Source organism: Anomaloglossus baeobatrachus, chromosome 1 (genome assembly GCF_048569485.1).
Source record: "Anomaloglossus baeobatrachus isolate aAnoBae1 chromosome 1, aAnoBae1.hap1, whole genome shotgun sequence".
Lineage (NCBI taxonomy): Eukaryota > Metazoa > Chordata > Amphibia > Anura > Aromobatidae > Anomaloglossus > Anomaloglossus baeobatrachus.
In genome coordinates, this window is record NC_134353.1 from 767,538,368 (window position 1) to 767,556,483 (window position 18,116).

The window sequence follows — 18,116 nt, forward strand, 5'->3', positions numbered from 1 at the left end:
TCTGCAAACAGGCGAGTATGATTTTTTTTTTTTCCTACTGTTCACTTTTGATTTTGCAGCTGCTTCCACCTCCCATCCGGATATGGCGCCGTAGCAGGGGTGGCGGTACCGGGAGAGGAAGGAGCTAGGAGCGGACATGGTGCAGGACGGGAGGTGGAACTAGCGGTGGCGGTACTGGGAGGATTCACTCTTCTGTGTTTACCACCACAAGAAATGCTGGGTGAGTACAATCCTCTTCCTGTACACGTCACTGTACTACCCACCCGCTGCGTTTATAGCTGCGTTTTTAGTCATAGAAACGCAGCTATATTTGCAATTTGTGTTTTTCATTGTGTTTTTGAACATCTCATTGAACTCAATGGATGAAAAACGCAGTGAAAAACGCATGAATAATTGACATGCTGCGTTATTGTAGGCACCACAAAATCGCAGCTAAAAAAAACCCGCTGTGTGCAGACCGCAAAAATGAAAACTCATAGACTTTGCTGGTGAAGCAAAGTCATGCAGTTTTCTGAACAAAAAAGCACCGGTACAATTCATTTACCATAAAAAAATAAATGAGAAAGATAGGTCGCAAAAAATTCCAAGTGTGGTAAAATAGAGGAAAAAAACAAAACAAAAAAAAAACCACAAAAATACACAATTCCACCCTAGTTTTACGGCGTTCACTGTGTGGCAGAAATTAGCTGATTCTTCAGATCAGTACAATTACACCAATACCAAACTTGAATTATTTTTTTAACAAAAAAATATTCTGAACTTTATAAGAATTTTCCAATACTCGGAACTTTTTCATTTTTGTGTCAATTGATCTGATTGAGGGTTATTGTTAGCATGGGGAACTATTGTTTTTATTGGTAACGTTTATTGGTACAATTGTTTCAGGAGAACTTGCAGCAAAAGGTCTGAGTCTGCCTCTGGCTCCTTCCCCCCCCCCAGCTTCGGCTGTCACTGCCGAGGCCGATACCTGCACAACCTTGAGCTGTGTAACTCCCTAAATGCCGTGATCAATAGCAACTGCAGCATTTAGGAGACTGGGAGAGAATGTGTTCTCCATGTTCTGCCAGGTCATGACTCCCACGGCGTAATCACAGGAGTCGGATTGTTGCCATTGCAACCTGAGGTCATCATGATGACCTTCGCATCTGCCAGGTATGGTAGCCTGTTAGACTATGCCAGGAGCATGATCTAAGAGCCTTATGTCAGTGTCACACTGACAGGTATAATGTTTTGCAATGATTATGCATTACAATATATTATGCCAGCAATGAGAGTGATAAAAGCTAATGTCCCAAGTAGTTATAAGTAAAAAAAAAATTCTATAAAAAAATAAATATATATATATATATATATATATATATATATATATATATATATATATATATATATATATATATATATATATATATATATATACATATACATATACATATACATATACATATACATACATACATACATACATACATACATACATACATACATACATACATACATACACACATACACACACACACACACACACACACACATATATACACCAATAAATATGTATATTTATATAAAAATAAAAAAAGAAAACAAAGAAAAAAAGTACAAACATTTTGTATTGCTGTGTCTGGAACAGACCAATCTATAAAACTGTCACACTAGTTATCCCCTCCAGTGAACACCATAAAAAAATAAATAAAAAAAAAAAAAACTCTGCAAAAACTATATCTTTTCATCATACAGCAGACAAGAAAGTGAAATAAAATGAGATCAAAAGGTCCTATGAAATAAAAACGGTATAGTTGAAAATGTCATCTTGTCCCGCAAAATAAATGCTGCCATACAGCTCCATCAGCTAATACTGAATTAAAAGGTCCGCCCATACATAGTAATTCAGCATTAGCCTCAGCCCCCTGATGACGCCAGTGTGGTGAAACATGTTGGGGAGGCTACTGATTGAATTTTAATAGCGAGCGCTGTGGTCATCAACTATACGAATAATATATAAGCTATGCTACAGACATATGATTAACAAGTTTGAATAGAGAATGTCTGATGGCTCATATAACCTGAGACAGATCACAGCGCTCTGCGTTTTTAATAGTTTTGTTTGTCCTATCATTTTAACAAATGAATTGAGAGTTATATATTATTTGATTAGTCTTTAGTTTAGGAATCTAGTTGCCACTGGCAAATTGTAATTTAGTGTTTACTTATCCCTACGCTGACTGATAGAACAAGTTACCATAAGAAAATCTGGGCCTTACCTAGCACGTTTCCTGCCGCTCACCTGACTATTCTTTCCTCACACATACTGTCCCTTCTGCTCCCCCTCCCATCTTAGCTCCATTTCCATAACAACCCTCTGTAACCTGTGTTTTATGTCTATTTAATTCCTATAGCCAACTAAGCTACTCCATCCTCCACCACCTGCTGCTTGTTCCCTAGTTTCACTAAGGCGGGCTTTACACGTTGCAACATCGCTACCGATATATCGTCGGGTTCCCATCGTTAGTGACGCACATCCGGCGCCGGTAGCGACATCGCAATGTGTAAATCTTAGGTGGGACGATGCACGAGCGAAAAAGCGTAAAAAAAAAAAAAAAAAAAAATCGCTGATCTGTGTCACGTCGTTAATTTCCATAATGTCGTTACTGCTGCAGATACGATGTTTGTCGTTCCTGCAGCACACATCGCTGTGTGTAAACCCGCAGGAGCGACAAACATCTCCTTACCTGCCTCCACCGACAATGCGGAAGGAAGAAGGTGGGCGGGATGTTACGTCCCGCTCATCTCCGCCCCTCCGCTTCTATTGGACGGCCGCTTAGTGACGTCGCTGTGATGCCGAACGCACCTCCCCCTTGAAGGAGGGATTGTTCGGCGGTCACAGCGACGTCACCGGCAAGGTATGTGCGTGTGAAGCTGCCGTAGCGCTGATGTTCGCTACGGCAGCAAGCACCAGATATCGCATGTACGACGGGGGCGGGTACTATCGCGCTCAACATCGCTAGCGATGTCACAACGTGTAAAGTCCTCCTTACACTATCTAACATACTTATCTGTCCTATCCTATTCTTACATGTGTACCTGGCCCTGTACTATATCCCCTACCGAACACAGCAGGAGGGACCAGTACATGTTAAACACAATATTTACAATACAGACATATATTTCTTTCCTATTGTAATGACCAGCAGTGACCGCCAAATGGAGCTGTACGTAGCGCCCGTTCAGCTGCGCTACATCTTATCTTTACTTTACAATACATATTTACACCACATCGTAAATAGGAAACTAAGCCACAAGTGAATTGCAGCATGCAGCACGCACATTAATGAAGGTCCAAGGTATTAGGACCAAAACGCCTGTGCTCTGTTCACTTTGTAAGGATTTCAAAATAAAAAAAAAAAAAAAAGCTTTTGTTCCCTTGATACTTGTACTGCACATAGAGGAGAGTCCTGACATTGTGCACATCACAGACAGTTCGGCAAACTGCAGTCACAGAAAACCCCTATTACCTGTAGAGCCGTATATTTTGCAGTGAGGATCTGTCCACCCCTCTTTGTACCTATTCAGAGAGATGACAACATGTTAGGCTACTTTCCCACTTGCGTTGTTTTGCACCCCTGGCAATCCGCCGCTTTAGGAAACAGCGCAATCCGTTAACGGGTGTGCACTGTTTCCCATTGACTTGTATTGATGACGCATTGCGACAGATGGCCTTGCGTTGTATCCGCCGGCCGACGCTGTGTTGCATCCGCTGAGTGGAAAGAACGCAGCATGTAGCATTTTTCTGCGCTTCCCAGAGCGTAAAAAAACCTGCAATGTGCTGGATTCCATCGGCGTTCGTCGCTTTTATAATGGAAGCCTATGGTGGCGGAATCCGTCATTTGACGGATTCCTGTGACGGATCCGTCTTTACCCAACTGCGCATGCTCAGTTGAGTAAATTGCTGAAAAAAAAGCTACAACGGATTCCGTTGTTTTGCAGGATCCGTCGCATCAGTTGTGCCACAATATGCAACGCATCTGTTACAGCCGTCACACAACGCAATGCAACGGATGCCGCACAACGCAAGTGTGAAACTAGCCTTAGGCTGGTTTCACACTACGTTTTTTCAACATGCGTTATGAACATTTTTTTTCCTGCAAAAGCGGATCCTGTTTTTCTAAAGAAAAACGCATGTGTTAGGCTGCTTTCACACATCAGTTTTTTTGCATCAGGCATAATCCGGCTCAGAAACCTATGCAACGGATGCGGCGAAAAAAAACGGATCAGTTGCATACGTTTTGCCATGCGGCCCGTCCGTTTTTTGACGGATGCGGCTTGATACCGAGCATGCGCAGTTCAAAAATCCGTATCCGGTGGCCAGATGCGTTTTTTGCCGCAGGACGCCGCATTCGGCGTCCATAGGCTTGCATTGTAAGTCGCGCCGCATCGCGCCGGATCTGGCACAATGCGGTTTTTTCGCTGCACAATAAAACATGCCAGGCAACGTTCCATCCGGCCACCGCATGCCGCATCCGGCAAAAAACGGACGCAATGCAAGGCCATGCGCACAATATGGCGCTAATGCAAGTCTATGCGGGAAAAAACGCAACCGGCGGGAAAAAAAACGGTTGCGTTTTTTCTGCAAAGCGCCGTATTGTGCCGCTCAGCAAAAACCAGATGTGTAAAAGCAGCCTTATTTTACAGGATCCTGCCACTTGACTTGAAGTTTATGGGCGGGCATTGAAGTCATGTGATCGGGAGTGAAGGGAACTGAACATGACAGACTGGAAATTCAGATGCTGCTGGGGAAAAAAGAGGAGAGGAAGAGAGAGAGAGAAAGAGAGAGAGAAAGAGAGAGAGAGAAAGAGAGAGAGAGAGAGAGAGAGAAAGAAAAAGAGAGAGAGAAAAAGAGAGAGAGAAAAAGAGAGAGAGAGTGAGAGAAAAAGAGAGGAGAGAGAGAGAAGAAGAGGAAGAGAGAGAGAAAAAGAGAGAGAGAGAAAAGAGAGAGGAAGAGAGAGAGGAAGAGAGAGAGGAAGAGAGAGAGGAAGAAAGAGAGAGAGAAAGGGAGCGAAAGACAGAGAGAAAGAGAGCGAGAGAGAAAGAGAGAGAGAGAAAGAGAAAGAGAGAGAGAGAGAAAAGAGAGAGAGAGAAGAGAAGAGAAGAGAAGAAGAGGAGAGAGAGAAAAACTCACTCTCTGTGGTTTCTGGGCATGCTCAGTAAAGCAAGGAGGATCCTGTCTATCAGTATACCACCATTCACATGCGTTTGCATGCAGTTTATCTCAGGATCCAGCGACTTGCAGTATTTGGACGCAGCTCAAAAACGCTAAAAGTAGCGTTTTTAAACAATGTTAAAAAACTGTAAGTCACTAGATTCTGACAAAACTGCACGCAAACGCAGGTGAACGCATGTTGACGCAAGTCCATTGCAAATGCATTGAAATGAAACCGCATTTGTACTGGATCCGCTTTTGCATCAAAAAACGTTCAGGACACGTTAACAAAACGTAGTGTGAAAGCAGCCTTAAGACCTTGTGCGCACTAGGCGTTTTTGCTGCGTTTTTAGGGGCGTTTTTTGCCACGTTTTTGCGCTTCCCCAGCAATGTCTACGAGTTTTCATTTTTGCTGTCCGCACACAGCGTTTTTTTTTGTAGGTGCGTTTTTGTGGTGACCACAAAAACGCAGCATGTCAATTATTTCTGCGTTTTTCACTGCGTTTTTCACCCATTGAGTTCAATGAGATGTTCAAAAACGCAATGAAAAACGCATATAGCTGCGTTTCTATGACTAAAAATGCAGCTATAAACGCAAGGGGTGGATACTAAAGTGACGTGTACAGGAAGAGGATTCCTTCTGTCAGTAAATACAGAAGCGTGAATCCTCGCGGTACCGCCACCGCTGCATCCACAACCCGCCCGGTGCCATGTCAGCTCCGGTGCGGCGCCATGTCTGTGCGGGAGGTGGAGGCAGCGGCGAAAACAAAAGTGAACAGTAGAAAAAAAAATGTCATACTCACCTGTCTGCAGCCTCCCAGTGCCATGTCCGCTCCCAGCTCCTCTCCCGGTACCGCCGATCCGGCTGTGTGCAGTTTCCCCAGGTATGTCCGATGCCTGCAGGACCTGGCGCTGATCACCTGATGCATCAGCTGATCGTAATTCTCGCGGTGTCGCCGGCTTTTTAGCGCCCGGCCGGCTTAACTTATCAGCTGATCCTGCTGTCAGGAGACTTCATCAGCTGATTACCGGCAGCTCCTGCAGTGATGGGACAGGATCAGACTCTCACCCGATCGCTGCAGGAGCTGCCGGTAATCAGCACAGACGTGACTCAGTATTTTTTTTTTTTCTACTGATGCATCAGCTGATTGTATAATCAGCTTTTATACAATCAGATGATGTGTGATGTGATTCACATCCTAGAACCTGACATCATCTGATTGCTTTACCTTCCAGCAAACCGATCAGATGATATTGGATCCGGATTGGACTGCGCGGGACCCTTGACCCAGGATTACTGCGGAGGGGGGTTCTTTATTTCAATAAAGATGGAGTCACAAATTGTGTTGTGTTTTATTTATAATAAAAATATTTTTCTGTGTGTTGTGTTTTTTTTTATCTTTACTAGAAATTCATGGTGGCCATGTCTAATATTGGCGTGACATCATGAATTTCGGGCTTAGGGCCAGCTGACAATATACAGCTAGCCCTAACCCCATTATTACCCAGCGAGCCACCCGTCACCAGGGCAGCTGAAAGAGTTGGATACAGCGCCAGAAGAGGGCGCTTCTATGAAAGCGCCATTTTCTGGGGTGGCTGCGGACTGCAATTCGCAGCGGGGGTGCCCAGAAAGCATGGGCACCCTGCACTGTGGATTTCAATCCCCAGCTGCCTAGTTGTACCTGGCTGGACTCGCACGCATCATCATCGCACACGCCCCGGCACTACCTCAGTGACGTCCCCGCTGACAGCGTGATTCACTTCAGTTGCTGCGTGGAGCTGATAGAGAGTGGCGGTGTACTGCCGCTCCTGTCAGCTTCATGTAGCAGAGCTGATAGCGTTGCGGGACCTCTGTGGATTACGCCGGACCTGGAGGGGTGTTTGGGGATTTTAATAAAATGGTGAAAGAGGGTGTTTTTTTTGTCTTTTATTTCAAATGCTGTAAAGTATTTTTTTGGGTGTATGTGTTTATTTACTTTCACTTAAAGGTTAATCATTGGGGGTGTCTCATAGACACCTGCCTTGATTAACCCCTTATTACCCCGATTGCCACCGCACCAGGGCAATTCGGGATGAGCCGGGTAGAGTCCCGAGACTGTCGCATCTAATGGATGCGGCAATTCTGGGCGGCTGCAGGCTGATATTCTTAGGCAGGGGGGCTCCCCATAATGTGGGGCTCCCCATCCTGAGAATGCCAGCCTTCCGCCGTGTGGCTTTATCTTGGCTGGTATCAAAATTGGGGGGGGACCGCACGTCGTTTTTTTTTAATTATTTATTTTACTGCACAATATAGACCCGCCCACCGGTGGCTGTGATTGGTTACATTGAGACAGCTGTCACTCAGCGTGGGGGCATGTCTGACTGCAACCAATCATAGGCGCCGGTGGGCGGGGAAAGCAGGGAATACGAGATTGAATAATGGGCAGCTGGCATTTTCAAATCAGAAGCCGCCAGAGCCTTGTGACAGCCATGCAGCGCCGCGCCAGTGATCGGTGAGTGGGTGAGAGTGAGTGATTGATTTTCTGACAAGCAATGAATTTATATCACTTCTGGGCATGCTTAGAAGAAAAAACCGAATCCGGTACATGGTTCCGGCGTTTGATGCATGCCACCGGATTCGGCTCGCATAGACTTTCATTAGCTGCTACTTCTATTTAACAAGAAAGGAGAAGACGGTCTGATTAGTGGCTGGGGTCATGCACTTCACTATTATCCGAAACTCTTCCCTATTGTTTTTATTTTAGTCTGTGACAATCTAATAGCCCCATCGTTTGTCTAAATCTGCAGGAATAAGGAGCTGCAGGAGACAAGGCGCTGCAGGAGACAAGGAGCTGCAGGAGACAAGGAGCTGCAGGAGACAAGGCGCTGCAGGAGACAAGGCGCTGCAGGAGACAAGGCGCTGCAGGAGACAAGGAGCTGCAGGAGACAAGGAGCTGCAGGAGACAAGGAGCTGCAGGAGACAAGGCGCTGCAGGAGACAAGGCGCTGCAGGAGACAAGGAGCTGCAGGAGACAAGGAGCTGCAGGAGACAAGGCGCTGCAGGAGACAAGGCGCTGCAGGAGACAAGGCGCTGCAGGAGACAAGGAGCTGCAGGAGACAAGGCGCTGCAGGAGACAAGGCGCTGCAAGAGACAAGGCGCTGCAGGAGACAAGGCGCTGCAGGAGACAAGGAGCTGCAGGAGACAAGGCGCTGCAGGAGACAAGGCGCTGCAGGAGACAAGGAGCTGCAGGAGACAAGGAGCTGCAGGAGACAAGGCGCTGCAGGAGACAAGGCGCTGCAGGAGACAAGGAGCTGCAGGAGACAAGGCGCTGCAGGAGACAAGGCGCTGCAGGAGACAAGGCGCTGCAGGAGACAAGGAGCTGCAGGAGACAAGGAGCTGCAGGAGACAAGGAGCTGCAGGAGACAAGGAGCTGCAGGAGACAAGGCGCTGCAGGAGACAAGGAGCTGCAGGAGACAAGGCGCTGCAGGAGACAAGGAGCTGCAGGAGACAAGGCGCTGCAGGAGACAAGGCGCTGCAGGAGACAAGGCGCTGCAGGAGACAAGGCGCTGCAGGAGACAAGGAGCTGCAGGAGACAAGGCGCTGCAGGAGACAAGGAGCTGCAGGAGACAAGGCGCTGCAGGAGACAAGGAGCTGCAGGAGACAAGGCGCTGCAGGAGACAAGGAGCTGCAGGAGACAAGGAGCTGCAGGAGACAAGGAGCTGCAGGAGACAAGGCGCTGCAGGAGACAAGGAGCTGCAGGAGACAAGGAGCTGCAGGAGACAAGGAGCTGCAGGAGACAAGGCGCTGCAGGAGACAAGGCGCTGCAGGAGACAAGGCGCTGCAGGAGACAAGGCGCTGCAGGAGACAAGGAGCTGCAGGAGACAAGGCGCTGCAGGAGACAAGGCGCTGCAGGAGACAAGGCGCTGCAGGAGACAAGGCGCTGCAAGAGACAAGGCGCTGCAGGAGACAAGGAGCTGCAGGAGACAAGGCGCTGCAGGAGACAAGGCGCTGCAGGAGACAAGGCGCTGCAGGAGACAAGGAGCTGCAGGAGACAAGGAGCTGCAGGAGACAAGGCGCTGCAGGAGACAAGGAGCTGCAGGAGACAAGGAGCTGCAGGAGACAAGGAGCTGCAGGAGACAAGGCGCTGCAGGAGACAAGGCGCTGCAGGAGACAAGGCGCTGCAGGAGACAAGGAGCTGCAGGAGACAAGGAGCTGCAGGAGACAAGGCGCTGCAGGAGACAAGGAGCTGCAGGAGACAAGGCGCTGCAGGAGACAAGGCGCTGCAGGAGACAAGGAGCTGCAGGAGACAAGGCGCTGCAGGAGACAAGGAGCTGCAGGAGACAAGGAGCTGCAGGAGACAAGGAGCTGCAGGAGACAAGGCGCTGCAGGAGACAAGGCGCTGCAGGAGACAAGGCGCTGCAGGAGACAAGGAGCTGCAGGAGACAAGGAGCTGCAGGAGACAAGGAGCTGCAGGAGACAAGGAGCTGCAGGAGACAAGGAGCTGCAGACGTGCGGACAGAAAAAGTCTGGAAAATGAAATCCGTAGTGTGGCAGCTGAAGATATGTGGAATCAGACAACCAATCAGATTGCAGCTCTCATTTGTTAAACGCAAACAATAACAGGATTGGTTATGAACCACGCCCCCTCCATTCCAAGCAATAACCTGATTGGTTGTTATGAACCACGCCTCCTGTGCACTAGTGTTGTTCAATCTCACCATAGATTACTACACTGCACTGGGAGACAGTGGAGCGTCCTCTCGTCATGTCACTACAAGTCCCAGCATCACCCGTCATTGTAACCAACACTCAATAGCTCAGTTCCCCAGCCGCTCACTTACCGGGCCATCATGTGACAAATCCCTTTCATCCCGCGAGGATCCCGCCGAGATCACAGCCGGTCACGTGACCTGTATTTGTTTTGATGCTAGCGCCTCCTGGAGTCACGTGGAGCAGGGGGTGTGTCCGATGCGTTGTGCCCGCCCCCTCCGGAGCTGGTCTATGGTGAGAGCGGCCGCCCCTGGCTCTAGCGGACTGGTGTCCCGGCTCTCCTCCGTGCCGTGTCTGTCCTGTCCGCGGATCGGAGCCAGAGACATGAGCGCCTCAGGATCCGCCCTCCCGACCACCACCGGTCCTGACTCGTACAAGGGCTGGCTCTTCAAATGGACCAACTATCTGAAGGGATATCAGAGGCGCTGGTTCGTGCTGAGCAACGGTCTGCTGTCTTATTACAGGTGAGTGTGATGTCATATGGCAGATATCCCACAGATGGTGAGTGGGAAGTGACACCCACAGGTCCGGCGATCCGACAAGTGACAGCGATGGGTCCGTGGATCTGACAGGTGATAGCGATGGGTCCGACAGACGACAGCGATGTGTCCGGCGATCCGACAAGTGACAGCGATGCGTCCGGCGATCCGACAAGTGACAGCGATGGGTCCGGAGATCCGACAGGTGACAGCGATGGGTCCGACAGGGGACAGCGATGGGTCCGACAGGGGACAGCGATGGGTCCGACAGGCGACAGCGATGGGTCCGACAGGCGACAGCGATGGGTCCGACAGGCGACAGCGATGGGTCCGACAGGCGACAGCGATGGGTCCGACAGGCGACAGCGATGGGTCCGACAGGCGACAGCGATGGGTCCGACAGGCGACAGCGATGGGTCCGGGGATCCGACAGGTGACAGCGATGGGTTCGACAGGTGACAGCGATGGGTCCGACAGGCGACAGCGATGGGTCTGGCAATCCGACAGGTGACAGCGATGGGTCCGACAGGCGACAGCGATGGGTCCGGCAATCCGACAGGTGACAGGGATGGGTCCGACAGGTGACAGTGATGGGTCCGACAGGCGACAGCGATGGGTCCGACAGGCGACAGCGATGCGTCTGGCAATCCGACAGGTGACAGTGATGGGTCCGACAGGTGACAGTGATGGGTCTGACAGGCGACAGCGATGGGTCCGGCAATCCGACAGGTGACCTGTGATGGGTCCATGAATCCGACAGGTGACAGCGATGGGTCTGGCAACACGGCAAGTGACAGGGATGGGTCCGTGGATCCGACAGGTGACAGCGATGGGTCTGGCAATCCGACAGGTGACAGGGATGGGTCCGACAGGCGTCAGCGATGGGCCCGACAGGCATCAGCAATGGGTCCGATAGGCGACAGCGATGGGTCCGACAGGTAACAGGGATGGGTCCGACAGGCGTCAGCGATGGGTCCGACAGGCATCAGCAATGGGTCCGATAGGCGACAGCGATGGGTCCGACAGGCATCAGCAATGGGTCCGATAGGCGACAGCGATGGGTCTGACAGGCGACAGCGACGGGTCCGGCGATCCGACAGGTGACAGCGATGGGTCTGACAATCCGACAGGTGACAGCAATGGGTCCGACAAGTGACAGTGATGGATCCGTCGGTCCTACAGGTGACAGCGATGGGTCCGACAGGTGACAGCGATGGGTCCGACAGGCGACAGCAATGGGTCCGACAGGCGACAGCGACGGGTCTGGCGATCCGACAGGTGACAGCGATGGGTCTGGCAATCCGACAGGTGACAGCGATGGGTCCAACAGGTGACAGTGATGGATCCGGCGGTCCTACAGGTGAGAGCGATGGGTCCGACAGTCGACAGCGATGGGTCCGACAGGCGACAGCGACGGGTCCAGCGATCCGACATGTGACAGTGATGAATCTGTCAGGTGACAGCGATGGGTCTGACATGCAACAGTGATGAATCCGTCAGGTGACAGCAATGAGTACGACAGGCGACAGTGATGGATCCAACAGGTGATGCTGACGGGTCCGGAGATCCGACAGGTGACAGCAATGGGTCTGGCAATCCGACAGGTGACAGTGATGGGTCCGACAGGTGACAGTGATGGCTCCGACAGGCGACAGCAATGGGTCCGGCAATCCGACAGGTGACAGGGATGGGTCCGACAGGTGACAGCGATGGGTCCGACAGGCGACAGCGATGGGTCCGACAGGCGACAGCGATGCGTCTGGCAATCCGACAGGTGACAGTGATGGGTCCGACAGGTGACAGTGATGGGTCCGACAGGCGACAGCGATGGGTCTGGCAATCGGACAGGTGACAGTGATGGGTCCTACAGGTGACAGTGATGGGTCCGACAGGCGACAGCGATGGGTCCGGCAATCCGACAGGTGACAGTGATGGGTCCGTGGATCCGACAGGTGACAGCGATGGGTCTGGCAATCCGACAGGTGACAGAGATGGGTCCGTGGATCCGACAGGTGACAGCGATGGGTCCGTGGATCCGACAGGTGACAGGGATGGGTCCGACAGGCGTCAGCGATGGGTCCGACAGGCATCAGCAATGGGTCCGATAGGCGACAGCGATGGGTCCGACAGGCATCAGCAATGGGTCCGATAGGCGACAGCGATGGGTCCGACAGGCGACAGCGACGGGTCCGGCGATCCGACAGGTGACAGCGATGGGTCTGACAATCCGACAGGTGACAGCAATGGGTCCGACAAGTGACAGTGATGGATCCGTCGGTCCTACAGGTGGCAGCGATGGGTCCGACCGATGACAGCGATGGGTCCGACAGGCGACAGCAATGGGTCCGACAGGTGACAGCGACGGGTCCGGCGATCCGACAGGTGACAGCGATGGGTCTGGCAATCCGACAGGTGACAGCGATGGGTCCAACAGGTGACAGTGATGGATCCGGCGGTCCTACAGGTGAGAGCGATGGGTCCGACAGTCGACAGCGATGGGTCCGACAGGCGACAGCGATGGGTCCAGCGATCTGACATGTGACAGTGATGAATCTGTCAGGTGACAGCGATGGGTCTGACATGCAACAGTGATGAATCCGTCAGGTGACAGCAATGAGTACGACAGGCGACAGTGATGGATCCAACAAGTGATGCTGACGGGTCCGGAGATCCGACAGGTGACAGCAATGGGTCCAGCGATCTGACAGGTGACAGCGATGAATCCGTCAGGTGACAGCGATGGGTCTGACATGCGACAGCGATGAATTCGTCAGGTGACAGCAATCAGTACGACAGGTGACAGTGATGGATCCAACAGGTGATGCTGATGGATTAGACAGGTGATGCTGACAGGTCTGGAGATCCGACAGGTGACAGCAATGGGTCCAGCGATCTGACAGGTGACAGCGATGGGTCTGGCAATCCGACACCCCAGGGACCGGCGGTCCGACAGGTAACCGTGGGAGGAAAGGTATATGAAGCAGCGGGAATGCATTGGTCTTGTAGGCAGTGCAGGAATGAAGGGGAATATCTTGTGCAGTGGGATGACGTCATTTTATATGCTTGAATATGTTGGGTTTTTTTAAAAGACATTTGTTTTGATGACAAAAATATTTTTGTATCCTTCAGTGGGTGACAGGGCTGATGTAAGGATTCATGGTGGTAAAGTGTTGGTTGTTTTATAATTCTTGGTCAGTAACTGAGTGGTAAGGTTGCAAAGTGCAGTGAGCCTGAGCTGACCATTCCCGGGATTGCTGCATGCCGGCCAGTAAATTTTGCCGGATCCGGCAAAAACGGATGAAACGCAAAGCAATCCGGCGCTAATGAAAGTCTGTGAGGGAAAAACGGATGCGGTGGCAACAGACGCCGTATCCGTTTTTTAATGTTTTTGCCGGATTGTGCCTTATGGCAAAAAACTGATGTGTGAAAGCAGCCTTATCTTTCTTCCCATACTACTTAGGATAAGAAGCCAAAACAGAAACTCCATTTGCAGACATGTATTTCATAGTATTTGCTCCTCATAAGTGCAAAGCAGGAGAGCGGGTTTAGATAAATAACAAGTCCCTAACTAAGGGTCTAAGGATAACGTCTTCAGCAATAAATGTGCCACTGTCATTTCATTTTGGAACATTTTGTACAAGAATATTAAAGGAAATATCATCTGATATGTAGAGGTCGCACCTGGGTACCACAATGTTTCTGTCTAGAACACCGCATGTCTGGATCGTGGGAACGGGCCCTAATAAATCTGAACAAAAAGCAAAAATAATTTTTCTATTCATCTCCCATCACAGGTCACTGATAGATTTGTAATAACTTCACTTCTTCCAAGATAATATATATAGTCATATGATTAGTCTGACTACAATAATAAAAACACTTGGCTGTAATAAAACAACATGCAGATGTTAGCTTTATCTTATTACCACAGACATGATGGGTCTTATGCATGAGTGATGTCCCCTGGGTGGCAAAATCTTTCCTGACTCCTTAATAAATGTCTAATATTGTGATCTCTCATGAATGTCCGATGTTTTTACTCTATATAACAACTTGTAAATGTGCAGGAAACATTGTGCTGGTCAATTGTGTTGGATGCTCTGCTGCAAGATTATCATGGTTATCTTAAATGCTATTCAACTGCAACTTACTCATTCTGTCCAAGTTTCTTGTTCATATTTCTTGAGTAAATAGCTTTAGCTGTCCATCAGCATGTGCTAATAGGCTACAACAATAACTTGATTTTGATGCCATTGGCATACAATAACAATGGCTGCTCTGTTGATGCATATGGCAGAAGATAATCCTTTGCCATATGCAGCAACAGCAGCATTTGCAGATTCCCATCACTGATCTGTTAACACCAGACAACCAGCTCAACTCTGCACTGCTTAGTAATTACAAGGTTCATTGTGTAGGAGAGTTGCACTCTGGGAGAAAGCAGCTAATAATGATGTAAAAGCACAGGCAGTTATACAGGAGCAGGGAGTGTTCAAGGTGCATAAGGTAAATTCTACACTTAGATTATGATGAAAATTCTGAATCAGGAGCATACAAGAGCGGGAGTGTTCTGCTGCAGTGAGGAGAAGCAAGGTGCGGCTGGGAAAAGTAGTTTTAACATAGTTCGAATAGACCACCCATTTAGTAATGTAATGCTAGATACTCAAGGGGACAATTAGAGATGGAAAAGTACACAGACAATACAAGAAACTTTTATGTTGGGCTTGTTCTGTATAATAAGTTTGGATTTCTTTTGCTTTGCGAAAAAAAATGTGATTGTGGGAATAAGGCTATGTGCGCACTAGAACTGTGAAGTTTCTCAAGAAAATTTCTTGAGAAACTTCTGGGAGTGGAAGATTTCCGGACCTCCGGAAAAAATCCGCACCAAATCCGCGGCAAATCCGCATGCAAATTTGCCGCAATTTTCCCGCATGTTGTTCCCTGCGGATTTTGCAGGCTGTTCTGCCGAAATCCGCAGGGTACCTGCGGAAAAGAATTGACATGCTCATTTTCTCAAGAAATTCTTCTCAAGGAAATTTCTTGAGAAAAATCCGCAGTGTGCGCACAGCTATTTTTTTTTCACATAGGATTTGCTGGGAAATGTCTGCACAAAGATTGCAGACCTTTCTCAAGAAATTTCCACGGAAAATCCGCGGGAAAATCCACGGGTAAAACGCACTAGTGCGCACAGGGCCTTAGGGTGCGACCGCACTTTGCGTTTCAGCTGCGTTTTAGGTTTGTTTTGAGAAGCACCTTTTTTCTGCCTAAATGCATCCGTTTTGATTTTCCAGCCAAGTCAATGGAAAATGGGGATTTCCAGACCCCACTTTGCGTTTTAAAACGCCGCATTTAATTTGCATATTTTGTGGCAAAAACCATGCGTTCAAAGACGGAGCATGTCAATTGTTTTTGCCATTTTGGGTGCGTTTTGCTAACATTGAAGTCAATGAGAAATGGCAAAAAACAAGATTTTTGGAAATTCCTGTGTTTTACCTGCTTTTTCAGTGCAGAAAACATGCGTTTTGTAGTACCAAAACGCATGCTTTTGGAACATCAAAATAATGATTTGATATGTCCCTTTACACACACTCATAATCCGACAATTAAATTTAAGAAAAATATGCTTTTAATGCTATTTTACCGATAAAATGTATATTACCGCTATAATTTTATGAAATATCTATATTTTCATTATTTTTCACATTAATATAGATCTGATCCTTTTTTTTTTTCTCTTTTTTCATTGTGTTTGACAGTTTAAACTGTATTTAGTTGTCTTGATGTTCAAAATGCATCTGTCAAAACGTTGGTGAAAAAGCATGTAAAAAGCGCTGAAAACGCATCTAAAACGCGGTAAATACGCATGCGTTTTCAGCACAAAATTTCTGAAAAAGACAACTTTGGTCAAATCAATTAAGCCCAAAACGTGCGTTTTTTTTTAAACTGCAAGTAGGTGAACGCAAAGTGCGGTCGCACCCTTATCCTTTAAACAGGGAAAACTTGTTTGTAGAAAACCACTTTTCCTGGCTGCAGTTTTTATTCTGTTAAAGCAAACAGTGCTTTAATCCCCCTCCCTGGGCTCCGCACTGCAGCCAGTGCTCAGCGGCTCTGCCCAAGTTGATGAGACACTGGGAGCCATTGAACTCATGTCAACAGATCGGCGGCTGATAACTAACATCTGTACTGCAGATAGTAAGCAGTGGCGGAGACTCAATGCTGGACCAGGGAGGGTGACTAAGGGCTCATGCAGACGTCTGTGCAAATCGGTCCGATCTCGGTGCACAATAAACTGACTGGGCGCAGCTTTCCTGACCCTGACCCGTATCGTGCCACAGCCTGATAGAAATATATGAAGCTGTCCTGCTCCAGTCGGGAGACCCGTGGCCAGACCTTGCATTGTGTATTAAATGATTGAACCAACCATGATGCACAAAGGCCTGTACTTAGTTTGAACAGACATTCTGTGAGAGTCCCTTTAAGACATGGAGCATGGGGGGGAATGTTGTCCCTAGTGGCCATTATCAGCATTACCTACATTTTTTTTTTTTTCTTTGAACACTTTTCTTTTCAAGTGGTGGAAGAAACCCCACAAAACCTAAAAAGTATGCTATTACCGTAATCGTATTGACCTTCAGAATCATGGTGCAAGGTAATTTTTACTTCACAATGAATCACGGCGGAATTCGCCATTTCAGCACACTGTGATGACCTACATAGACTTTATATAGGGGGATGTGTGGGGATCAAACTGTATATGGTTGTGAAAACCATCCTACTGTGTGGGGACTGTAAGGATACCATATTGTTTATGAGAGGGTTGTTAGAACACCATACTGTGTGTGGGAGGACTGTGCAGAAACGGTGTGTGGGAGGACTGCGGACACCATATTGTGTGTTGGAGTGTTTTGCTGACAGAGTGCGTGGGAGGGCCATGGGGACACCACGTGGCGAGCGTGGGAAGGCCGTGAGGACGCCATGTGGCGCGCGCAGGAGGTCCGTGGGGATACCACATGACATGCGGGAGATCTGTGCGGACACCACACTGTGATGGAATGTGGTACATCATAATGTATAGAGGAGCTGTTGATCAAAGTACAAGGGCTGAGTAACAGGAGCTTTATGATTTACTGTTTTTCATAAACTCTCTAAAAAGCAGTAAATTATATGGTTTTGATTAGCTGCTACTAGTAAGAATAAGTTACAATAAGCCCTATGATAACGTGTATGGTATTTGGCAGTAGCAGCTGTCAGCATTGATATAAAATAATTAATATTTTAATATTTATATTGAGCATAATTGATTTCAGTCTATTAATTTGGTCCTCCACAACAGGCACAACAGTTTTTCATGTGGCCCCTTGGGAAAATGAATTGCTCACCCCCGTTGTAGTGGGTAGGAGATTTGTGATACCCTAAAATGGAAGTGCCATGACTGTAGGAAACACAGAAATCAGAAGGCAGATTTAATGAAGGAACATTGGACGTGTTCTTGTCTGCTACAGTCTGAGCATATGTTGTAGGAAGCGAATTTCTGCTAACGGTTTAGGATGAGTCACTGTAGAGAGTGAATCACTTAATGTTCAGATACAAACAGAAGGAGTCGCCAGTATAAACATCACTGGTAATGCCAAGCGGCACTCCTGCATTTCTCACATGTAGATGTAGGGAAAATGGATTTGTTTTGTAGTGTGGAT

General features: G+C 48.5%; 2 protein-coding genes across 4 annotated transcripts in view; one reads left to right on the forward strand and one right to left on the reverse strand.

Annotated features, from left to right (window-relative positions):
* Nucleotides 1–10,096, reverse strand: part of DUSP18 (dual specificity phosphatase 18) — a 30,305-nt gene extending 20,209 nt beyond the window's left edge. The window contains exon 1 of one of the 3 annotated variants that reach the window (XM_075324494.1): nucleotides 10,015–10,096. The gene's annotated coding sequence lies outside the window, so the exon portion shown is untranslated. Of the gene's footprint in view, nucleotides 1–3,509; nucleotides 3,537–10,014 lie in introns of those variants that run through there. The other 2 variants (XM_075324477.1, XM_075324485.1) reach the window with 2 other exon arrangements.
* A 45-nt stretch (nucleotides 10,097–10,141) lies between these two features.
* Nucleotides 10,142–18,116, forward strand: part of OSBP2 (oxysterol binding protein 2) — a 326,746-nt gene continuing 318,771 nt past the window's right edge. The window contains exon 1 of the mRNA XM_075324438.1: nucleotides 10,142–10,407. Within this exon, the coding sequence (XP_075180553.1) occupies nucleotides 10,142–10,407 (266 nt within the window). The remainder of the gene's footprint in view (nucleotides 10,408–18,116) is intronic.